Source organism: Rhopalosiphum padi, chromosome 2, assembly GCF_020882245.1.
Source record: "Rhopalosiphum padi isolate XX-2018 chromosome 2, ASM2088224v1, whole genome shotgun sequence".
NCBI lineage: Eukaryota > Metazoa > Arthropoda > Insecta > Hemiptera > Aphididae > Rhopalosiphum > Rhopalosiphum padi.
This window is the reverse complement of record NC_083598.1, coordinates 60,838,715-60,866,338: the sequence shown is the minus strand read 5'-3', so window position 1 is coordinate 60,866,338 and position 27,624 is coordinate 60,838,715. Positions and strand designations below refer to the sequence as shown.

The following is a 27,624-nucleotide window of genomic DNA, read 5'->3' as shown; positions in this document are numbered from 1 at the left end:
CGTAAATAATAGTAAATAATTATATTAATAATAAATAAATAATACAAAACAGTTCTGTAGTACAATGTTATATGAATACGTCTTAAATATTAAAAATAATAATAATAATAATAATATAATAATAATGGTGGATTTTCCACAGAGGAAATAGAAAATATCATACCCGATAATATAAAATATATAACGGACATATAATGATTTTAACTCTTTGGTTGCATTCAACGACTATTCGTGTATAATAGTGATCGATGCTGGAATTTATAATATATTTTATTCCCCGTGTCGAATACGTAAGAGTATACCGAATATATAATAATATTACGCATGTTATACCTACTAAATTACATCGAAACAGACATGTGCAGACTCCGCAAAAATATAAACAATACCACCACTCGTATTCAATAGTAATAATATTATAATATATAATTATGAATATAAAAATATAATATATATTTACTCATACGCATATTACGACATAATATATACGTATATGTTAGCACTTATAATAATTCCATGTAATCACATATATTTTATCTAGGTAACTCTATTACTCGTAATCAATAATAATAAAAATAAAATAAGAATATCAATAACAGTAAAATAATAATAAAGTAATAATATATTAACGGTGTAAAAATGTTTTTCGTCCGAATCCATCACACGCTCGGGAGGGTGGTGGGCTGCGTCAGAGTGCGTATTAAAATACGTGTATTATAGGTAGGTAGGTATATCATATAATTTCGAAGACTTTGTTTTATTGTATACGCGTGTAATGTATAATATATTTTTTTAAATGAAACTAATCGTAAAAACCTAACACGATAACATTTCGACGTTTGAAAATCGGACTTTGGTGGGTGGGCGTGAAAAAAAATCCTCGGTATACGCGTTTTAAAATATCAACATATACCGTGGTCGTAGTACTGATGACTCAAGTCGGGTGGTCCTCCGCCGGCAATCAAGTCTTTATTGTAATCGTACAATTCGTCCACGCAAGACGTGTAAACATTACCGACACCCCCGACGCCGACGATTGGATAGTGGACGGTGGCCATGGACGCGGCCGTCGTAGTGATCGGCCGGTGGTACGCGTCGGCGGGTTGGTCGGCCACCGACGGAACCGGCACGTAACTATTGCCGCCGTTGAACATGGTGTCCTTAAGCACCGGCGGGTCAACGGCCACGTGGCCGTGTTGACGATAAGGATCGTTTGCATAAGGTTCCACCGAGTACTGCTCTTGGAGCTGCTGTTGGTGTTGGTGTTGTGATTGATGCTGGTGGTGCGGCTGATGCGGCTGGTGTTGGTGTTGGTGGGGGTGCCTTTTCGCGCAAGGGTGCGCCGACAGCATCTTCATCAGTTCGTTTCGCTGCGTTTCCAGCTCTTGGATCTGTGATTTTAGGTCGTAGTTTTTCGTCTCCAACACGTTCGATTCCTGTGAACGTATACAATAGTCGGTATGAGTTAATATTAGACAAATCACACTTATTATGCAAATTATTACGGTACATTAGAACACGTGCTATAGTCTTATACCATACCAAAATAACGTCATGTAATATAATATCATAGGAAATACTTTGTGAAAAATATTGTAGTTTCCGATAATAATTTTATCTTAAAATAGTAAAATTACGAATTCATCGTATTGTTAAAACATCGATTATTTTCACCTCTGTTCCATTCGATCAGTATATACGTATACAATGCATACCTTGAATAGTGGTTTTATACGAACAAACTATTAACGCTACAATCGGAGTTTCCCGCGTAATAATAATTATAGGTATAGAATATTGCGAAACCTATTTTATATAGTAGGTATTATCATGATTCATGACGTACACTACATTCAAAAGACTACGATCGGTTTTAAGATGAGATGTGGAAAAGCTATTTAACGAAATAAAAATAAATACAATGAGAGGAATACATTTTTGATATTTTAGATTGGTATACTCGCAGAAAAATGTACAGCAACTGTAGTTTTAGTATATGTTTTAAATTGTTTTTGCGTATACCTAGTATAATGTAAATTTTTACGATTAAAATTTCGTTATAACTGCTATTTATATACCACGAAATATTAATATTATTACAGACGATTCAAATGCAAACGTGTTTCAATTCTCTCGATTTCAATTTTCATTATCAAGTCTACAGACCATATGAATTATATATCTTTATACCCAGGCGGTATGATTGGGTTTTGAAGTAAATATTTAAAAACTAAGTGCGTTTTCTCAAAGAAAGTGTTCCAATCCAAGTCAATCCAAAAATTATTGTTCGCGTAGCCACACGTCCGCCAGCAATATTAATTTGAGAATATTATTATACCCGTACGTCCGAAGCTCCACAGTTGAATTTCAAAGAATATTTGAAACGATAATTATTATATCCGACGTTTTGAAGGCTATACATAAACATATAACGTGTACTGTAGCGGGAGTACAGTCGGAATGAATATAGTGAGTTTCGAGACGTGCACAACGACTCTCGACCTTGTCTGTATTGTTTCAATCCTCAAAAGTGACCGACTCTTGTTCGGCATTGCGTTCGTTGTATATTATAGCGCAGGAGGTTGTTTTCAATTTTGTTAGGAATATATAATTGCTCAATCGAAAACGGTTTGTCTATTACAGCCATTTATAGGAACACAAGGCATATTATATTAGTCTACGTATTAGAAGATAAATATAATGCTGTTACATTTTGCAGCCAGGGTCATACAAACAAAATTCTCATAGTCGAAGGAGGTGAAACTCAAAAAAAATATATTTAAAATATGTATTGAATATTGACGTACTGAAATTCTTGATAATTGATTAAAAATTAAAAAAAATTCTAAAATCTATATGACGAATGAAAAACGATTGCCCAGTAATTTTTTTTATACTAAAATAATAAGTAAGATAGTAATGAATAATAATACGTCAATACTCAATATGTAATTCTAACATTTTTTAAGTTCTCTTATCATACTTGCCCTGAAATAAAATATGTATGGTTCACTAACATCACTAACATTACTAACGTTATGGCACACCATAATTTATTACATAAACATTCATTATAGTCAAAACGTTTTGTGTATTTTTAACATTAAAATATGTAATCGCAGTAAAATGAAATATTATAAATAGTTTATCCAGAGAACGATCCTGTCAAAGTACATATCTACTTATCGAAAGTTGATAAAATAAAATAAATAGTTAAAAACGTTAAAATGTCGTTTATCGTATTATAATTAATTGAAACATGAATATTTCATTGGACGTTACACAATAATATGTTTATCCTAATAATAATATTAGGATAAACAGGTTTAGTAAATCTGCGTGATTTTATTAGAGGTTTAACGAACTTTGATATAATACCAGTTTTATCAAGAGAACGTTTTTCTGAGAAAAAAATAACATTATCTCCTAGCCATGAGGTCGTTGGATAACGTAAGTCACATGCGGTATTCTGACGTCCATGAACTTTTTTAAATAAAAAAAAATTACGTTTTGCGCGGGCCTACACCGTAACAATCAAATATTGTTCCACAGCAAATAGATTTTCTAAGCGACCGTTTGAAAATGAAAATAAAACAATTCAAATAACTGACGACAAATATTTAAATTGCGATTGTAGGGTAAAACGTCATTATTCTAGGAGAAGATATGTTTTTTATTGTATGTCGTCAAATGGTTCATGCGCTAGGTGACCCGCCACGCGTATATCAAAACTCTCGAAATAGTTATGGGTATATAATATATTAATATTAAAGAAGGTATGTTTACTTTTTTGGTACTGCACTTCTCGGAATATTTAAATATATTATATTATTTCTTTGAAAACCCGCACCGAGTAATATCTTAAACATCGTAAAAAAAAAGATTATTAAAAGCCAATAGTTAATAATCCACAGTCACAGTTCTGCGAAAGATAAAGTAAAAAAAATAAGAAAAACAGAAAAAAAATGAATAGATAAAAGTACACAAATCGAACGTTTGCAGACGTGACGACGTTCGAGTTAAGGCACACGAGTACCTAAACGATAGGTAAAAATCGGAGTACGATTAAATTGTAACCCACTTTCGTGTGTGTGGTGTCATGTTCGTATTTCACACGTCACCGCGCCGTTAAACTATATATTTTTTAAACATGATATATATATTATACATAAACTGACTACACTCTTGTGTGCGCGCGTGTAATGCCGTGCCCGGCGGATGTGCAAGGTTTTTTTTTTTTTTTTTTGAACACAGTAGTCGAACGATTTTCGAATCAGATAGAGATGAATGCCTGACGTTTTCGGTGCATGTGCGATGCGCGTGTTATGACAACGACGATAATGATGATGATAGGTATATGCCTCCTAATAATATTTAGCCATTTTATAAACATATAAACATATAATATATTTATAACGTATTGTTGTTTTATAATAAATACGATTGTATTATGATTGACTACAGATAAAAACGACGAGACGAGTCAGTGCGAGTGCCTACGTTCATATTATAATTCATATGATATATAGACGATAAGGAAACTTTATTATAGGTACGCACGTGTATTTATAATACTAGTTTATTCGTTTTAAAGTCAGCCGATTTGTCTTATACTCGAACATAATAATAATATAACGGACGGTTTCCGGCGATGTATCGGTTAACCCTTTCTTATCCACGCACACGCCTGATCGATAACACGCGTATACATCGCCGGTACACTCGTCATGCACATCTATAATAATACGTATATAATATTTAATACTACACACGCGACTTCTTAGACCACAGCTCCCTCTCCAGCCTTCCCGAGATCGTAGTTTCACGTGACAGATAACCACGAATGTAAAATACACTATATACGTATATATATAACTTACACCATACGTGCTGTATATGTATATGTGTGTGTGTGTGTAGCAATCTGAAGAGATTCTATTTCCGACCAAGTCTCTCTCTCGCGATTCGGCGACACTCGTGTAGGCGTACAGCGCGTGTACAACATTATATACACGACCGATACACACCAGGATTTGTGACCGTAGGGCGACATAAATTTCCACACACACACACAATAATACACCGCTACCAGTACAGCTGTTACTATAACTTCTACTATACTACAGTTACTACTACTAATACTACTACTACTATACTACAGCTGGTTGAATGTGAGACAATGGACCTGGCGATGAGCCACGATCTTCACGACCCAACGGAGATTGGACGATACAATAATAACACGGTCGATATAATAAGCAATAATATATCCCCATCAAACACATATTATATTTTACGCATTCATTATGTACTTATTATATTAATATCGTAGGCAGAGTATAGGTACCTATACAGGTACTCACTTGCATCAGATTCGTAGTCTTTTCGCGTTTTTTCAGCCGACACTTGGTCGCCGCTATTTTGTTGCGTTCCCGGCGCCGCTTCCTCCGTTCTTCATCTTCGGCCGTGAGCTGTGCATACACATAAAAAAAAAATCGTTATCACATTTTCAATAACAGACTAAACACACCTATGGCACGCCACGCGTAACCTTATCACACGTTTACACGACGCGTGCGCCCGAGGAGTCCGTTCATATCTTAGAGTTCATATATATATAGTTATATTACTTACATAACATATTATTGTATTTATTATATTATACCTATACACTAAATACCTACACGAGAGAGAATTATCGTGAACTTTGTATTAATGATTATTCGCAGTGTATAATAATGTTACTGTATAACATTATGTATGTATTTAGTACGGATTCAAAGTGATGATTTAGGATGGGCCATTCATTTAAACGTATATCACACTAATGTTTTTGATTTAAAAAAATACCACATAAGTATTATTTTGAATGGATATATAGAAATATATTTTACGTGAGAAGAGTGGAGTTCATGATCACACTATATAGTCACCATACTTCAACACAGGATTGTCCCTGACGATGTCTCTATTTTCATCCAGTGTACGCGTACAGTGACAATTCAAATCTACAGAATGTTGCGATTATAATTCACGTTTGAGTAAAGTATAGGTAAATGCGATGTGCCTATATTTATATTATAATATATTATAAGCGCACATACCGTAACACCGTACGGATTATAAAACGGTCTTGAGGTCGCAACCCAAAAGAAGTCACTGCATCAGGCGCATGCGACTTGCATGTTAAACACAGACGGACACCATAATTATTTACTATTATTATTATTATTATTATTATTATCCATCGTCACACCGGCACACGCGTCAATCGCATTCTTTGGGTATTTATCGTAGGCGTACATTCGAAAGTGACGTAGCAGCGTTATCATATCTATAAGAACACGATTTGTACCGAGAAAAAAGGTCGATGGACGGAAAAAAATACTATAAAGACCGCGGTCGCGATATCGCACGCGTGCGCATGAATATACTGCAATATACTGCATACAATCTTGACTCGTGCGTGTACAATGAGATTAATGTAATAAATAACACATTTTAATACTATAAACGAATAATAATATAGTTTATTAATTTGTAGGTATTGACATTTGGTGCACATAAAAAGTATTGGATATTTGAGCCGATTGCTACCCCTCGTCCTATAGCACCCCATCTGAACGGTATGTAATATTAAAATATGTATTATTATTACGGGATGTGATAAGCCAATAAACGTGTTATTTATATTGATAATTTAACGCTTACTCCTTCGCCATGCGATGATACATCATCCCCGTCGTCATCGTCGTAATCGTCGTCGCCATGAGATTCCTCATCGGTCCGCCGTTTTCTCGCGTGCCCACCACCCGGCGACGATGCTGCCAAACCAGCTGATGCGGTAGCCGCCACGATCATCCCACACGCACCGGAAGTGTTCGGTCCGCCGATATCCACCGGACTTCTACCGGCGCATGCCGATGTCACTGTTGCCGTCACTGCGTTCTTCTGTTTAGACCGGATGACCATTTTCAGCTCCTCCTTAACCTTGAGACTATTACAGGGGTTCTGCATCCTGGCCGTCGGTGATACGGGGGAACACGTCGATATTGGGGAACACGTTGACACAGGGGAACATGTCGACACAGGGGAACATATTGAACCGGACGAGTCTTCGGACGCGAGTGACACGTTACCGGGAAAAAGTTGGAATGGGTCTGTCATGGACAGGATCGAGTTGATCACATCAGGCGTATTCGGGATCGAACAGTTATGTGATTGTAACGCGGCGACCGCAGTCTGACCGCCGCCACCGCTCCCGGTAATCGAGTAAGACATGACTGCAAAAGTGTTAAACAAATACAGTGTTTAATAACTCTGTACGGCGTTTGAAGATCGCGGTGATAATAATATAGGAATGCTGGTAGTATCCGATCTATATAACAGAGGTGACTGATATGCTTGATAGTGATCCTGAAAAATAAAAACCAATATTTTTTTAATACTCATCAATTACACAATATTTCATGCTAAATTTAATTATATTTACAATGATCACTCATTTTACTTTCAAATATATTAAATTCTTTTGATATATTCATTTTGGATTATTTAACATTTTATACTACTCCAATTTTTTTTTTTTTTTATATACCGTACTACTAATTAGCTATTTTAATTTAATTTATTAGCTCCCAGTATTAAATACGATAGCTTTCCCAAAAATAATATAAAATATTCTTACAAATTTAGTAAGACATTATATTCCTCCATTTAGAATTGTTTTTGTATGCAATAATTTATCATTGAATTAAAATTAAACACATCCATCACAGTGACTCTGATACACCAGAGCGTCTTTCTCGGGCGATTCTTTTTTATATAGAAACGTCACATGATCTGTACAGTTTTCTAGAGTGTAGTTTTACACATAAAACGATCTATACAATATTGAATATATAATAACAATTTTCTCTTAACCAAAGTAAGTACATGGAGTTAATAGTCAATTTGATTAAATATTCAAATTAATATGTTTTTTTATTCAACAGATATGCCCATTCATCCTATCACAAAAATAAAAATAAACAAGTATAAGTTTCCTCTTTTGGTGATCTATTGATAAATCAAAAATTACTTTGTACTTCAAGCTCTGTATATAACAACCAAATATATTTTTAATACTATAGTTAATATATAGTGTCTCAACTACAAACATAAAAGATATAACCATAATCATGAATTTATTATGCGAGATATTTTGTTGATTTTTTTTTAATAGTTTATTTATTTTTATTAATAAATACGAAAATTCCACTCATCCGCCTGCAATATACGAATATACGATAAAGTTATGTAGGATAAGTATTATGATTTCATGTATAAGATTCGTAGGTTTTAATAGTACGACTTTTATTAATGTTATGATTTTAGCTAAACGTCTACTATTATCATTTAATAGTGTATGCATAAATACCAATGTATGATGTTATGATAACAATATAATATTTGAAATTGCCGGTATATTATATACTATTTATGTATTAAAAACATAAAAAAAAATATTACAAACAAATAAAGTAGAAACAAAATACAAATCTTAAATTATATTTTAATGCTTTTACGTATAAGTAAACACTGTAATATACTTAACGATATTAAATCATGACGTAAGTAACTATTATACTTTTAATATAATATGATGCTAAATTGCGAATATTTTATCGACTTATACCAGTGAAAATTAGTAAGATTATAGTATAGAAATATACCTACATTATTTTTTTTTCGCTAGATTAAACCCGATAAGTTTTCAAACAGCCGTACAAATACCGGACTACTGCACGCGTGCATTAAAAAAAAAATCTTACGATAAAATAAAATAATCAGAGTGTGCATTAAATTATACACACATTAGGTATAACTATAGGTTTTCGTATAAATATAATACACGCAAACGACATAATGAGTTGGTAATGTACCTAAAATGTATAATAAAATATTTAACAAAAGGTTTCTAAAAAGGTATACTATTGCTGTGATGTGTATGATGCACGTATAACTAACCTTTTTGTACGTCAATTCTTCAAATAATCTACAAACTGTTATGGAAAAGTTATAGTAATACACAAAACATCGAATCAAGTTTACATTAGTAAAAATGTTCGTATACCTATGTTCGTAGAACCGGAATTATGTGTACATTTATTTTCGCAATAGGAAACTATAGGCGGTGAGTACCACTTGAAATGATTTTGGTTTAGCACGAAAACACATATTTTATGTTTACCTACATAATTTATATCACCGTTTATGCGTTGAAACATCTGGGTGACAAAGGAGAGTATTAGAGTTTAAAATAATAATTTTCCTATTATTTAAACTTCCTAATTTTCATGAAATATAATAATGTACGCTCTGACGAGAGCGTGCGAACGAAAGTATAAGATGAAAGAAAAAGTCATAAATTATGTTCTCGGAAATCGTTTTTTTTTTGGACCCTTATCGTTTTGCATGAACGTAGATGATGTATAGTTTTCCACTGCAAAATAGCCGCCACGCCGTCGATCTGCGATTAACGCCCACGCGCCCGCGCGAATACTTTACCGGAAGACGAAACGACCTGAAAAATATAGGATGATGTCGTCGTCGCAGAACTAGTCGTCATAGTACGTTATTTTTTATATTTTTTTAATTTTTTGTTTTAGGATTATTGCCAAGTTGTGTGTACAATATAGTACGACATACTGCAGTTATGGTCGTTGACAAACAACCGTACTCAACAATATTTCGCTAAAGCAGTATTAAATTTCACGGTAAAGGTGACGGTTTTTTATTTCGCATAAATTAAATAATGAATATGCAGAACAATAAAAAGTAATTATTCACGAGATGCATTATTATATTGTTATGAGTACGAGTTAACATACGAAATCTGTGATATATTCATATTATACACGTATGCGAGTAGATGTCATATAATAACATACTTTATTGCTTTTTTTTTTATATAATATACATTTCTTGTACCATAATTCATAATATCGATATACAATCGTTTTCTATACATATTCTACGTTATTATTATTATTATATATTTGAATATTTAGTTGGTTGTACCTATAAAGACATGGCGCTTTTTACGTTCCAAACTACAATGTGTTGGCGTATCCATGCTCTAAAATTATATACATATACACAAAGGATCTGCATCATGTGTACGGTAATTTGTACGTTTCAATCATTTCGAGAGAAAAAAAACTTGCAGTAAAAAAAAATAATAATAATAAAAAAAAAATTACTATCTACAACTGTATCGTATGACGTGGGATTCATATACTATACTCTATACGGCTATAATATTGCTTGTTTGTTGGGAATTCCGAAACTAAAATATGAAATAAAAAGCATAGAATTTCTACTGATATATTATTATGTACGTTTATGACATTAATAATGAGGTGTGGTACCAATCTATTTGGAATTCCAAACGGCTGTTTGTTTCTTTTATACGTGATATGCGAAAACTATAAGCTAATCGCATTTGATACCTATATATTAAAATCACATTGTAAAAATGTGTGAATGACAGATCCGACGTATTTACTATATCATAAATGATTCAATTAAACTAACTTATTGATTCGAAATGTTTAATAAATTAACTTCACGCCGCGTCTACAAGACCTAACCAAGTCACTAGAAGTAATTTCGTGGTGTGAGTCACTCGTTGCCGTTAAAGTTTATTTTGCATGTAATTAATATGTAGATATCGTGACCTGTGTGATTATAGATGTACCTACTGCATATGTACATGCATGTCAATATGTATTCGATTAATAATAACATATCGTTAGATATGTACACTACTAAAGCAATTTTACAGTTTATTACGACTAATGTTTATAATATGTGTAATATGTATGTATCTAAATAATATCGACTTTAATTAAATATTGAAGTTTAAATGTTCTTGACTATATGTTTTTAAATTGTATACAAGATAAATTATTTCATATTTTCTATAAATTATTTTAACACGCGTTTAATATTTTAATCTTTGACCTATATAGCTATATAAACTCATAACAAAACATAATATAGCAAACTATTGTAAAGTTAGCTATCTAAATTAATATAGCAATATTATTTTGTACACAAACACGCACAGACTTGATTTTCGAACGCAATAAATTATTATAATATTCTATGCGCGCGAAATCATAAAGCGTGCACCATGTATATTTATTCGTTTATTTAAATGATTACGATAGATACCTAATAATTTTCGATTGTATATTGTTAATTATAAAGTAAAATCTAATGGGCTCGCGTTTTTTACTCCAAGATAAAAGATTCGTTTGATCATAAACGTGTTATCGTAGAAGGTAAATTATTAATCACTTTCTTTCCATTAGGTGCAGTTTCCTAAGATGATAAGTAGGATTAATGTGAAACCATGGCCTCGATATGGGTAAATGCTCATCATCAATTGTATATAATTTGTATGTATAGTGCTATAATAGTGGGTGTGTGTTTATGTGTTAGTGTTAACACATATTTACTAATATACATATATATATATATATATATATATATATATATATACATCCATACGCATATTTAAATTAATTTATTAACATTCATGTTTAATCGTCAGTTGATATAAACACAAAGCTCATTGACCATAAAAATATTTGCACTCGATTTCGAACAAACTCTTTAAGCAATACTAAATTAAAATCGGAATATATTGTTGTATTGTATTTTTTTAATTCTTAGCAACATTTACGTTATATAAAACACCGATCGACGTTGGAAAAATTTATAAAACCACACGTGATCATAGTCATTGAGTGAAGTTCATAAATAAATTAAGCCAAATGTTACTTAAATGAATATTGCAGTGTTTCATCAAAGCGATTTATGTGGGAGCTTAGAAATTATTTATGATTATTAACTTTATGGTAATAAATAATAATAAAAAAAAAACAAAGAACTAATAACGACATTGTACACCTATCCAAGTGATTATCATAAATACAATTTATCTATACATTAAACTAAACAATGTGTAGTATATACTATTGAAAACTGTCTTTCGCAAATACGTGATACATCATATTGTGATATATTATGTGCATGCAGACTTTTACTATATTAGAGTATAATAGCAAAACATAAAACGTTTAAAACTAAAACAGTATATTACGCTCATATGGTATGTACCAAGTATACATGTACTTATTTCATTTTTTTTTATTTCGCAAACGAGGGGTAATGTTAAAACTGGAAATAAATAACAATTTTGGTTACTAACTACACACAAGTAAAATACACAATAACGCATTACATTTATGATTGTTTTATTTCGTTCTACATAATGATAAAAAGTAATGCACATTCGCACAATCTGCATCTACGAAACGATGTCAATTGGGTAAATTATAAAAATCATTTTCGTCAATAATAATTCGATAAAAAAAAAAAAACTCCATACGTTGATTGACGCGCACGTACCGGGTATAATGTGCATATTTTTATTATTATTATTATTATTATTATATTAGAATGTGGAAAGAATAAATAAGTGAGGATATTATTTATGCATATTTAATTTTTTTTTTCTTGAGAATTCCTAATTTTAGTAGGTGTAGTATCGTTAAACGGTCGTTTAATAATTAATTTGTTTGGTGTCCGAACATATACGTGCGCGGTGTTTTATAATGATATTATAGCGGTTTTTACCTATATTATTCGTAATATATATTATGGTAACCGTGAAAAAGGCGTGCAGTGTTAATCCTATAATATAAAACCACAAGAATGAAAAAAAAAAAAGGAAATTGTTACTTATCAAGACCACTTATTCTACAATATTTTATGTTAAACCCATCGTTTAATGAACGCCCTCGACATTATCGTATGTTAGATTTTGACGGGTAATAATAATTTGTGTATTGCGCGCGCTGTCCGATGAGTACACGGTACACGTAAACTTATTTTTCCCGGCGAACCGTCTCAGATAATATTAAAACCACGGTTATTTTTATGATGTTTTTTCCCTGTCCACGAGCCCGAACAACCTTGGCAACCATTCGACTTTGAGACGATCCAAGCGTTTCATCAAGTTGCACAAGACGTCCGGTGTATTATAATATTATATATATATTCGCAATCACGCATTTAATACAAATGCTTGAAGTAGGTATAATCCCACATATTATAGGGAGAAAATCGCTTTGCTATGTTACATTCCGTTTGATTTTTCCGATTTTTTTTTTCAAATAATTATTAAACCAGAAATTGTTTACCGGACGAATGGTTTTTACACGTCGTACGCGTATAACAAATAATAATAATAAATTAATTAGTTATATTATAATACGTTTTCTATTGAGTTCTTCAGATTTTGTAATGAAAAACACTCGCCGACTTCGACTGGTTCACACTTAATGACACAGAACCCGAGCAAACGTATGTAAAATCGACGAGAGAATTCGGTTTTACTTTTTTGTTTGCACGGCCTCCAATACGTATGTGCTGCGTTTCCGGTCACTTATGGACAACCGCCGTAACGAAATACTAACGCAATAATTATACGCTACACACATTTAATAGAAGCGCAGGCGCACCGAGTCACATACGCACGTGTTTATATATATATGTACTTTCAATACAGAGTGTTTCACTACAGTGTTTATCTCCTGGAAATAATTTTATATTTTTGAAATATGATTTTAGATGATCATAATAATTGTATTGAGTTATTATATAATTCATACTAATAGATAGTTTATTGTTTTCCGTTCACCTTGGCTCAAATAATTATGGACAGTTAAAATTCTTGTATTTTTTTTATTACAGAGCTATCATAAAACTTATAGAATACAGTATAGTACTACTATAACTAGGTAGTTTAAATGTTAATATTTTAAAAATTACAGAATGAATTCACATTACGTACATACGAATACTTTTATACATTTTAAGTAGTAGTATATTTAGAAATTTGGTTGATGCGTGGTTTTCATGGCGGGGCACTCTGTATACAACATACAAATCTAGTTGAGTGGGACACCACATGGGTTTCTGCGACTAACTTCTAGGCGCCTCTTTTGCATATATATATATATAAACATTACATTTAACTCAACTTGATTTTTATTTCTATAACTACAATACGGAAAGTAAAAAAAAATAAATAAATCACGAGGTTTGTTTTAATTTATTTATTTTACCACATGACAAAAACGTATTACAGACTACACAGTGGTACGGAGGATTTATTATTTTATAGTATTACGATTATTTTATAATAAATAAATACATAATATAATATAATATATTATAATATTATCACATGATTTTAACAACCCTATAATATATTGGTGTTTTTAATCGTGTGTATTGTAGTACAAGTACCGTTGCACAATTTTGATCATAGATATATTAATATAAATTAAAATCGGTTGTCCGTTTTTATAAACATACCTACGAAATCGTTCTCGCATACCGATATTGCACTGTACTTGTAATTTTATAAGCATAAAAAAAATCTAATCGTATTCTTAAAATATTTACTTGTATAACATTACAATTACATCGTATGTAAATCGTTAAAATTTCAAATCGGGTATAATATTTAACAATTTTTTTTTGTATGGTTCAACTCCTTATAATAAGTGCTTCAAATTTACGAATTATCTAATTTAGTTACCTATATATAAGTACTTATTACATATATAATCAATGGATTTAGAATTATCATTGTTTATACCTAATAACAATACTATAATATTATTATCATATATTATCGACAGAGTTATACTTATTAAATAACTTTTCTTTTTATACTTAGTGAATAAAAAGATCTTGAGTTTTCAATTTGCATGCAGGTTTGTGCCTGTTATCTTTACTCGTGTTGCAATGTACTATTAATCATTAATCACTTAGGTACTATATAATAATAAATCAACCGTTTAAATCTACCAAGTACACTTCAAATTTCAAATTTGTACGCAATAAATAATTAACACAAACAAACACTAAAAAAATACACATCCTTGCATTAAGTGCAGTTAATTTAAAAGATAAATGTATATATAATATATAAGCATATTACCTATAATTTAAATAATTATATGATTTGTAAGTATTAATATTATTAAAAAAATGTAATTAAATACATGGAAATGCACTTCAGTAAATGCATCGTTGCACAATGCGGGTGAATAATAATTGAGCAATACATTTAAGTAAACGCATTATAAAGGGTCCATTAAAAATTTAAAACAAATATTGAACATAATAACATATAACACCCGACTGTGTTTTTTATTATCATTATTATTATTATTTATTGAAGACTTTAACTCTAGTTGCGGACTTTTAATTGTTCTAATAATACAAATGCACGCCAAACAGTAAAATTAGTTTTAATTTTTACAGTTGTAGAACGTAGCAATGTAAAGTAGTAAAGTAATATAATTAATCAACATACGTGCACGACATCAACTGGTACATGTAAAATTGTAAAAATATATAGGATACTTTATAAGTCATAAAGTTGTTAACAGACTTCAAAGTGCACACATGAGAAAATGAAAAACACCGAACTCTACCAGTTCCGGAATTCTGATGACATATTTTTTTATAATCGTAAGTAAATATATTATATTATACCGTAGCGTAGCTGCAGTGTGCCAATATGTTATGTTTTGTGCCAATGTTACCTTGTCGTATTATTGAGTTCCCGACATATTTTATCGTATAATATATTTTTTCCGATACCTGTTTACGAGTATATTATCATTTAGTACTATCATAGCTCACGCGTCTTATACTACAGAAATCGGTGGTTTTTTTTTACTTTTATAGACAAACAATGATAATTGGATCATGTCTCAGTTATTAGTAAGACAAAAAATCGTTTAATCCTGCTGTCGACGATAAGAAGGATTTTTTATTTTATTATTTTAAGCGTGTCAAAGTCATACCGTGATGTTCCCACGCGAGCGTCCTGCTGTAGACAATGCGCAGCTCGTGTGACCCGAATATCGCACACGAAAAATAGAAAGAAAAAAAAATCAAACAAACAAATAAATAAACTCGCTATTACCATGACAAGACGATATACCTTCGCATCGTATATACCTAACCTACCTGCACTCGTGCTCACACACAAATACACACATGTATATTAAATAAATATATTTTATTGTTATTTATATATATATATATATTTCATAAGTTATAAGTACTTGTGTGTGTATGAGTGTGTGTATCAAGAGTCACGAGGAGCCGTGCCGGCCTTGGACTCCCGCGCGAAGACCGATCATAATATAATGATTGTCGGCGACGTCGGCGTGTGTGTTGCGAAAATTTCATTACCGTAGAAATTACCCATTACTTATTTCTTGCGCGCGTCAAATGAAAACGAAAGGCTCACGAAGAGCTTTACGCGATAGCAGGAGATTCCACTGACTGTGGTGTTTATATTTAAGCATCACACCACCACACCATATTATTTAGTCGTTTAATAGAAAAACAATAAAAGTGATTATTGATTACTTATGTCTGTGTGTGTTTGTATATGTGTGGTGGTCGAAGACGCCTGCGCAAGCATTATAATATTATCCGAAGAGACAACTGTTGCATAACTCTGGATTAAGAACCCTTCGGTATAATTGAGACCATCGCTCGTAGCCAAAAGTTCAAATGACCGAAAACGATTCGAGTGTATAGTATTTAAAACGATCTCACGGGAGCTATTGAAAGATGAACAACTCAAAGATAATAATATAGTATGTATATTATATTACAATAGCCTTTGATTGATAAATCTTTGAAATCGTTTGTGAAAACCTATCGATCCGAAAATTATCAAAACGCTAGACAACAATAGAAACGGAGAAAAAAAAATGAAATATTTAACGCTTAGATTATAATTATATAATACAATATAAATACAAAGTTCTATTATTGATTAAATGCTAAGCGTTGTATAATTATATAATACAAAATAAGTAAATCTGTAAAATAAACGTAATGTCGTACACACAAAATACTAAATAGTGATCTATTGCATTAGCCCTTCGAGTTACTTCTTCGAGTTATAAGACTTGGATAATTGTTAACAATTACATACACTCTTTTTATATATATATTATGTATATAAAAGAAAAACGACAATGCGCATATATATATATAGATTCGTAAGTACCCAGTCGTCCATTAGTTTGTTGGTACAGCGATTAGGAATGAAAGGTATTGGTTTTAAATACAAAACTAACGGCCCTCGATCAGTGTACGGTCGTACGGTTCGACGACGGGTGGCGACAAAAACAAAATAAACTCGTTTCGGCGTTGTAATAACCGTATACTGTAGGTATAATACTGCTCGTCTAAACTGCTGCTGGGTGTAAAGAAAGATAAAATTCCTCTGCATTTTATATACCATATAATATATTATACCGGCTAATATTTTTTTAAGGGTGGCGGTGAATTATTATCATTGTTTTTGTGATACGCGCAGTTATATATTTATATATATATATACTCGTATACAAAAACAATATACATACACCCAAAGTACCATATACTATAACATTATAATATATTATACGATAATAACCTTTTCTGTCGTACAGCGTGACTAGTGTTTTCGGGTAAAATAACATAAAAAATTATAAAATGTGTTGTTTATTGACAAAATTCTATACGACGACAGTCGAGCGTCATACAGCCGATCTATTAAGTTATATTCGGGCTAATCGGGTATTAGATATTATGTAGAATCAAAATAATATATTCCAGGTAATGTTAACTTCTTCTCTTTCTGGACAATGGTTTTGTATACAATAATATAATAATAGTATGTATATATTGTATACAAATTATAATATTTGATTAAATTATATTATTTTATGTTTAAATGTTTACATAAAAACGACGTGTCATTATTTATATCTTGCAGGCCTAAAAAAAATACTAAGTCAAAAGTATTGTATAAGATAATACGTAAATTATAAATTTCAAAACTTTCAATCAAGATAGTAAAAAATGTGTTTTTTTTTAAATTTCAAACCGTAATTTTATCTTGTTTTTTTCCTTTTCACAAAATGAAATTTGTTTAGGTAGTACACACCTATACGAGTTTCACTATGATTAATTATGAGAACTGTAAAATTAAAAAAAAAAAACATACAGCTTATAAAAAACAGATAAGGCAGTTAAAAATAACGTAGTTTAGAAAATGGTTAGCTTAATATCTGTTATATAGGTACCTATAGTTGAAAACTTCATATATTTATTAAAAAATCATTTATACCTATAGTTCTTTTTAAACAATCTTTTAATTTTCCTAGCAAACTTGCAGCATATTAGACAATCAAATTAAACAATCAAAGGTATCATCGCCAGAAATTACACCAAAGTTATTTTCAGACATACTTAAGATAATACAATTTATTTTATTAATTTTATCCATTTATTGATAAATGATAATAAAATAAATCTAATTAACTATTAATATTATTTATTCAATTATTATGATGTCATTATATCGTTATATCTATACATAAATATTAAACATGTATTAAATAATTATATGGGTGACTTGAGAGTGACTTTTTCATCTATTATATATTATTTTATTTTTTAGATTCTCACTATCTTATCTTTATTTTAATGTTTAAAACACTAAGTTTACCTTCACATAAGTTCTAAAACATTGGCAAAAACATGTTGGTCATTGGCTTATTTCATTATTATTTAAGTCTGTTATTGATTTCTCAACACGCCAACTTAACGTATAACTATATATAATATAAACATTATAAACTGTTCACAAAAAATTGTAACCACATAGTATAAAGTGATGTAAATGAAAACAAATCAAGTTAAATTAATTACTAATGGCACATTTCCAACGACCAAAAAGCAATGTGTTCATTAGTTGTCACGGCAATACGGGTAAATTTAAACTTCAAAACTGTACAAGTTACTGTACAGTTATATATCTACTTATGTACAATAACAATGTTACTCTAAAGCGAATATTATAAGCTTTTAATTTTAAGACCATTTATTGTGTTTCCGGCGCTGTTGCTCGCATGCCTATAACAACAATGCTGCAGGACGTCAGGTGTAGGCACCTATCTATAGCCTATAGTTAATTGTAATTTGCACACAGCGTCATTTATCTTAAGAGGGTTTACGCATTGTTTATAATTAATCGAAATCCGTGACCGTTTTTGGATTAAGTGGCCCTTGCCGATCGTTTGACGATGCGCGCGCGTGTTATATAGGTGCTTTTATGGATGCGAGGCACTGTAGAATGACTGTACAATTATTGTTTATTAAATTACATTATTGAAATATTAATCGTTTGATTTGCATTCTCAGAACAATCGGGGCGACCAAAGACATCGAGGCTAGAAAAAAAAAATAAAGAAAAAAAAAAAACGATTCCCCGGGATGCACATGCTGAATTCTCACGATCATTTGGTACATTTCACCGTTGTGCAGACGTGTGCGTCTGTGCGCCCAAAATTTATGGCTCACACATGCTCCAGTTTAATATTAATGATAAAGGAAAAAAAAAGAGAAAAATAATGTACATGGAACGATTCCAACCGGCAACGTTTTATCTTATACATTATATATATATATATATATATATTATTATTATTATTATTATTATATCCACACAGAGACTTTACAATACGTGCGGTTTATTTATTTATTTTTTTTATTGTATGCAATAAAGAAAATAACGAAAAAGGCAAACAATAGTATCGAGTTTAGAACAATGCAAGTTGACGTGCGATTTTTTTCACGAAAATATACGTATTCCTCTGCTGCACGATATCAAACTTGCTGCAGATCCCGGTCAACGTCACGATCCGGCCATAAAGATAATGACATTTTCAGTATACAGAGTGATTGCACTGAGTTTCAATGACCCGCGAGGATTGCGTATCATATTTATATCAAAATAATATACTGTTCGTTTAATAAAAATATTTCGGATCTCACTAGATATAAATTGTTCATACATAAACCGAGAAATAAAATATATCCATTATTTATTAATAAAAATAAAATGTTTTTCAATGAATCTAATATTTTTATATATCATCCGGTACAATATAATAATAAAAATATGTATATATATTATATATGTAGGTGGTGACTGCGCCCATTGCAACTGCATTATTCTGTATGCATGTCGTATATACATAGTATGAGGTCGTTCGTGTTAATTCTCGTCGACAATGGTTCTCGTGATTTTCAAATGGTAAATCAACAAGTTTAGTTTTTTATTTTCATTTCTGTTCCAGGAACACCCATTTGGTTTTATTATCGTTTCCTCGCCGATACGAGTACTGCACCGCGACACGTTCATCAGCGGATAACACGCAATATGAAATCGTCTACGCGTTCAAAATGCCGAATACTGCTGTAAGACTATCAACAATTTAACATCGCAAATAAAAAGTTTGTACTTCTTCATATGAATATATAAATTAATATTTAAAAACGAAATTTTTATGCTGAACGTTGAACGTCTTACCCGTGCAAGAGCTTTTTGAACATACAATTCATATAGATTTATCAAATTATTCATGCTAGTTTAGGCATAATACATGGTGTTTGTATTGGTGTTACCTACACAACATTATAGTGGAAATTAATACCAGGAAATAGAACGTTTAGGAAGTATTAATTAATATCGTTGGTATTAGAATTTAATTTCTTCTAAATAATTAAACGGCTTAATGTTTAAAATCTTAAAGGTCACAGTACGAGACCACTTTTATTCAATATCTATTTTTTAAACATTTACAGGTAAATGTAAAGTAGAATATAATATATTTAATATTGAATATCACGAATAACAATATTAGATAGGCAACAATATATATTTTCTTCTCAAACGATATTGAGTTAAAACGGCATATTATTTTATAGTTCTTTGAGATTGGTAAATAATAAGTATATAGGGAAAAGTGTGTGAGAAACTTGAACCTATTTAATTTAAAAAAAAAAATAATATTTGAATTAGATTATAATTAATTTAACATTTTATTGGATTATATTACGTTTTTCTTTTGTAAAATGGTATTTTAGGAAAAATATAAAATAATAGGTAGCATGTTATTCTTAGGTGCATCTTAATTAATATTTTTAAATTTTTTTATGATAAAATTGTAATTAATAACTTCTACGACTTTGTGACATGGAAATGCATTTAGTTTTTAGAGTTATATTTATGCCATTTAACTATATGAAACCGCTATTAGGTGTGGTTAGGATTTAAAGATTTACTCTACAAAGAATTAAGTAAAATAGTAAAATGTTGAACTTGAGCCAATATATAATATCCTATTAAACTAGTAAGTATTATTCTTTATTTTATGATAACTATCTGGTAGGATTCAGTATAAAATTAAGAAATTGATAGCACCAACACTAAATATTTGTGAGACTTATAAAATACTGCTTATATAATATACAGTTATTTATAGATATAATACCTACTATAAATAAAACTTTAAATAAACTTTTTTGAAAGTCTCCCATATTGAAAACTGCTAATATGTCCTATACTATTCTAAAGGCTTAAACAATAATTAAAACTTTAAATCCAAGGAAGTCAGAAAATAAAGATATGAGAATAACCGGGTGAATAATTGTTACATATAAAGATGCTTGAACTTAGCCTGATGCACTGCAGTACGATTAGATAATAGATATTCATATTGAAATTCGGGAAATATTAATTAAATTATTAAAGCAGAAAAAACAAGGCATATACGCTAATGTAACACGAATGTACCAAAAAAAAAAACAGGGACTAAACATATTTGTATTATTTGTATGGTACCTATAACTATGAAAACAATTATACCGCATATTTACCATACAGATAGTGATAGTAGGTTCAATGTTTGTATGGTCACCTCTTAAGTAGAATGTTTATTTGGGCACTCAAATTTCTGCCATCATGATTAGTATTATCGATAGATATTAATACATATTATATAACCGTTAATTTAAATATTAAGTCGTATTTAAAAAAGTATAGTTTAGGGTTTAAAATTTTAATAAGAACTCATACTAATTTAGTTGTTATTACAGGAATAAAAAAAATAAACTGTGGATATTAAACGCCAATTTAATAATTATTTACAAAAACAACCATTGAGTGTATTTATATAGTATATTAATTAAGAATAATTGTGATAAAAAAAAACAATGTTAAGACAAATAAATTGCACAAAAAAAAAAAATACTACAACAAGTCAAAAGCCATGTGGATTTGATAAACTTAAGTAAGATATGCAAGATATCTAAAATATAATACACGCATTACCATAAAGTGTAATAAGGAAAGATTTAAAAAAAAAATACTAAATCACATTTGATTAAGTTTAGTTACAAATAATTATCATAATTGTTGCTTATCGGTATTTTAATTTATATTTCTTGACATATATTATATACTACAAGGAGCATATCACGAAATTGCTTTCTTTGAAGAGTACTTAAGAGTTAACATTTATTTTCGACTCCTTTATTGGCTTTCATTTGGAACAACTTTTAAAACGTTAATAATTCAACTTCTTTGGAGCAATCATAATTGATTATCGCATTAAATACTTAGTGCATGTACAGGACTAGGAGTATATATACATAATATGTATACAAATACTATATAACAGAATTAATTGCTAAATCGTATAGGCACGTATGTATTAAATGTTTAGAGGATGATATTTGGATTTTGTCTTCTTTATAGATGTACAGTACAGTACATGTTATTTTAATAATGTATATACCTCCATTATACTGACCCCTACTATAGTAATATACTATATGTACCTGTATAGGTATTTAATATTCACTATAATTTCATGACTTACAATTTATCATTTTCCAACATACCCATATATAAACAAATGTAACTTTCGCCGTTAAAAATTGAATGGATCTGAAAAATTAACATAATTAGGTACATAAATTGTACATAAACTATTAAAATTTATTTACACAGAAACCCAGGGGAGTCAACAACGTAATAATAATAAAAATATATGTAAGGTATAAATGATCTGAATTTGGGGAGTTGTCAAGAGCTTTCCATTAATCTAAAAGCCAATTTTTTCAAATCATCAGTGAAAAAATGTATTTTTGTAAACAGCCGAGGTTTTTTTAGCCGTTGTTCCAATTTACTGCACGTATACCTCCTTAAGCCTACGCCCTCCGGTTACCATAAAACACTATATTTTAGTAGGTAGTTATTTCGTACTTTACATTGTGTGGTCTGAAATCTATCGTATTAACCTCAATACATATCGTAAATACTTTATACGTAATGCATGTATATATTTGCATGTAGATACGCGATTTACATTATTCTGAACATACTATATAGCATATAGATTATAGGTATATAGGAGTATAAGACATAGGTATATATTATGTTTATAAGCAATAAAAAAATTAAAAGACATAAACATCCAACTCAAATTTACGACCAAAATAACAAATATAGCAATATTTTTAAAATTTTAATATCTGATAAAACGATCCGATTATAATTGTATAATATATTATTGTTTATAATTTATATTGTTGAATAATATTTATGGTGATCTATGAAACTATATATTTTTTAAAATAAAAGAATAGTTAAATAATAAAACACACTGTTAACGACATACTTACTGACAAAAAAAAAAAAGAAGGTACATTTTAATCATATTTATTAATAAATATGACTCCTAAATATTAACATTTGTTCAGTTTAATTAATAGCAATGATTATTGTAATATACCTATATAAAAAAAATGTATAAACAGTATTAAATATTGACAATATTATATTAATGTCTGTGTATATACAAAATACTTATAAATTACGTATCAACATACAACATATTACTATTCAAGAATAAAATGTTTTTTCAGTTTTAATAAACCAATTGTTTTTTATCATTATAATATTGACCATAATATGAACTTAGCGTATTAAAACTAACAATACCTGTAATTTTATCAGATAAAGGTTTTTAACGTGTTATTATAAAAGGAAACGAAAAAACCGGTAAAATATTAAATTTAAATTAATGAACATATACATAATATACTGTAATATATTAATACCATTATTGATACAAATGCATAATACAATGTTATGCTGTAGTTATTAGTAAAATAGTTACTTAAATTAGTAATTATTAATTATATATTAAGTATTAAGACAGAAAACTATCTATAGAGATTTAAATCGAAAAAATATATATATATGCATTTGTCCACATAATTTTTCCATCCAAGCAAATCCAAGTAAATAAAAAAAAAATTAATTTGGGTTAAATCCCTTTTAATATTTTTAAATGTGATGAAAACAAAAATAATTGTAATTATGATAATTATGCTATAATCGAGGCTATAATAGACTCATACATAAAATAGGTATTTTTCGAAAATCCTGTATAAAAACATCTTGCTAATTTTAGTTATTTTAAATGCGTTTAGCATTCTGACAATAATATTGCTTGTGGACTTTATACGAACAAGTTATTCGGTACTTACATCATTTACAAAACTGTTTGCCGATTACTCAATATTTGTCATAATATTATTCAAAATAAACATATAGGGAACCTAAATTTATGGCGCAGTAAGTAATGTTTTAACGAATATTGTTTATGTTCATCAATTTATCATATAATATTTTAGTTAAGGACAATTAATATTAATTATCTTATTAGTAAGAATAGATAAAAAAATATATTTAAAACATATTTTTGGTTAGTGACCGGGGTAAAATATCAGCCAGTAGAATCAAACAATTTTACATTATATTATTTATATCATACCTATTAAAACACAAAATACATTTAATATAAATCGTAATTTTTACAACTTGAAATAACACGAGAAGTATAGATATGAGAAATTTTAGCCGCTATATATAATAATATGTTTTTAAAGGAGTAAAAAAATACAATATGTATTTGTTTAAGTAAACGAAATACAAGTATTTATTTTATAGATAAAAAATTATAGAATCTTTTCCCAATGAGTACTTAATTAAGTGTCAAAAATGATTAACAAATTTATATTTATTTATATATGTATTTTCGTTTTCCATAAATATCATGGTAAAAACTAGAAAAACTATAATGCAAAAATGTCTCGTATCTAATTATTCATATAAAAGTGTCAAATAGAACTGCAAAAAACAAATTAAAGATACCCCATATGACGAGACGTTAGATTTTTTTAAAGTAATAATGTGCATACAAATACTAAGTGTTAATTTATACCTAACTAATTGCACAAAGAAAAAATATTAATTATTTCACTTTCTCACCAATTTATAGAAAAGTTTATGTAGAAGAATGTCCAATACAAAAATACATGCAGTCAATATTATATAATCTAATATACATATTTAAATGAAAAATTATTATACCTCATAAAGTTTATATTTTGTAATACCTATGAAAATATTATAATAATGATTTGAGATTTACATATGATTATTATATCTATAGTTATATCATATACTCGTATACAGTGGTTCATTAAACATACTCGTCACTCTCATTTTTCTCTTTAATTATACATATCTGTATTTAAATTTTGATTTTGGGCTATTTAAGGAGTATTTTTTGAGAATATAAAATTCTTTTTTTTTATGAAAACCACTCTTTTTTACAATACAATATTAATTGTAGAATTTGTTTTAAAATTATATAATTTAAATGAGTAGTTTTTGAATTATTATACTTTGTTAATCAAAAATAGTAGGTACCTATACTCCATAACAAGTTTGGATGATATACCTAAATTACGGTAGTTTGAAATTATATTTGATGGATATTAATCTGTTAACATTTCATAATTTGTAAAAAGTATACAATAATAAGTACCTATAATAGCTTAGATTATTATTAATATATTATATTTCATATTTTATGTAAAATTATTTGGAATTATGGATAAATATTAAATATAAGTATTTTAAGTATATAAACATTTTCATAATTCAAAAACGTTTCGTTCGTACTTCGATTAACATACCTAATAATTTTCAAAAAAATAAATTTGCAGTAACAGGTGGTTCTCATTAAAAAAAAAAGTTTGTATCACTACAAGATAAACTTTTAATAGTATAAAAATCTAATTATTTGATAATATGGACTCTCGGTAAACCTGAATATTAAAAAAATCGGAAATTAAATTGACAGATTATTTAAAAGGAAGGGGGTTTAGCAGTACGTTTTAAATCACCCTACCTATATAAATATTTTAATACTAAAAATAAACAGTAAAAATGTGAAATATATTTTTAATTTTTATTTGTTTATTTGAAAGAGTCAGTCATTAATTTAGTAAATACTAAACAACTTATAATACATAAATTAAATGATTATCTGAGGCTGAAGCTTGCGTTGGCTAAACAATAGGCGCGTGCTATAATATACGTATAACGTCCTCGTTTTCGCGTAAAAGGAGTAAATCTAAAATAAATGCACTTTTATGTTTGAAAAGTCATATTATGTGTATTCATTTTAGTGCTGCAATGTATATTTTGTAATGAACTTGTTATAATTTTCATAAAAATATATGTGACTGAATAACGCGTATATTTGTTTAATATTATTTGCGATAGTTTTAGGTAAATTACGCTGATAAATTATCTACTTATATTATATACATATTTTTATAAAGGAATAATTGTAGTTTATCATTAAATGCGAGTAATTGCTTTTATATCAATTATGTCTACTGATAAACTTACCATCACATATACACAATATACATCCCCGAGTTCATTTAAAATACGTTTGTTAAAGGTTATATTTTGATGACCGCCGATCATGAATGAAAATTCAAATTATCGAGTTTATAAAGTTATACAACGAGTAACGACTGTCGAGAAATATAGTTAATTTCTTATCAATTAAAATATGATTAAAAAAAATATACCTACGTACAAATCGGTTCTTTGATATAAGTTGGTTCGAAAAAAGTATAACATGCAGTTACAAAATGATATATAGTTATCACATATTTTATTATTAATTTTTTTTTCATGTTAAATTTTGCAATAAACCATGCATTACAATAAGATATTATTAACTATATTTATACTAACCTATATACTTTAATATAATATTGTTAATTGTCAGTGATTTTGAAAGAAAATATTTATGATTTTATGTATTTAACTATAGGTTATAAAGCCTATCTAAATAATGTTATCTCAATAACTGGTTGAAAAAGGATCTATAATGAATTCTGTGTGTACCTCTATGATAAAGGTCGTATCGTGTGAATGATTTTTTAATGTAGGTACTCTCGGCGAAACATTTCCAACGTACCTACCTAATTTAAGAAGATTAGGACGTCGGTAGAAAACTTAAATAACGTCGCAAAATATAATAATATAAAATATAGTATTACTTACCGAATACGGTTTCGAACTCAAGTCGACCGGGCACCACTGCAGTAACGACGACAATAATCGTGACGTTGGGTAAACGGAATCGTACAAACAACAACGGACGCAGCATACACAGCAGTAACATTCGCACAAGAGAACGCACGTCGCCTCGCGACCATCGCGGAACTGAACGTATAACACTGATACTCGGG

The 27,624-nt window shown here is 29.4% G+C and overlaps 1 protein-coding gene across 2 annotated transcripts; it reads right to left on the bottom strand.

Annotated features, from left to right (window-relative positions):
• Nucleotides 1–6: 6 nt before the first annotated feature.
• On the bottom strand, nucleotides 7–27,624 carry LOC132920873 (activating transcription factor 3). Of its 2 annotated transcripts, XM_060983596.1 has the most exons (5): nucleotides 27,437–27,624; nucleotides 22,897–22,942; nucleotides 6,712–7,416; nucleotides 5,364–5,471; nucleotides 7–1,436 (listed from the first exon to the last, which is right to left on the bottom strand). In XM_060983596.1, the coding sequence occupies exons 3-5, from the start codon at nucleotides 7,279–7,281 to the stop codon at nucleotides 903–905; spliced, it is 1,212 nt and encodes a 403-aa protein (XP_060839579.1). In that variant the 5' UTR covers nucleotides 7,282–7,416; nucleotides 22,897–22,942; nucleotides 27,437–27,624; the 3' UTR covers nucleotides 7–902. The 2 variants fall into 2 exon arrangements, with proteins under 2 accessions (XP_060839579.1, XP_060839578.1); XM_060983595.1 differs by lacking the exon at nucleotides 22,897–22,942.

Coding starts and splice junctions, on each gene's coding strand:
- LOC132920873 (XM_060983596.1), bottom strand. CDS start 7,281: ATGTCTTACTCGATTACCGGGAGCGGTGGCGGCGGTCAGACTGCGGTC. Junction 5,472..6,711: donor TATCATCGCATGGCGAAGGA/GTAAGCGTTAAA, acceptor GTGTATGCACAG/CTCACGGCCGAAGATGAAGA. Junction 1,437..5,363: donor AGACTACGAATCTGATGCAA/GTGAGTACCTGT, acceptor ATACGTTCACAG/GAATCGAACGTGTTGGAGAC.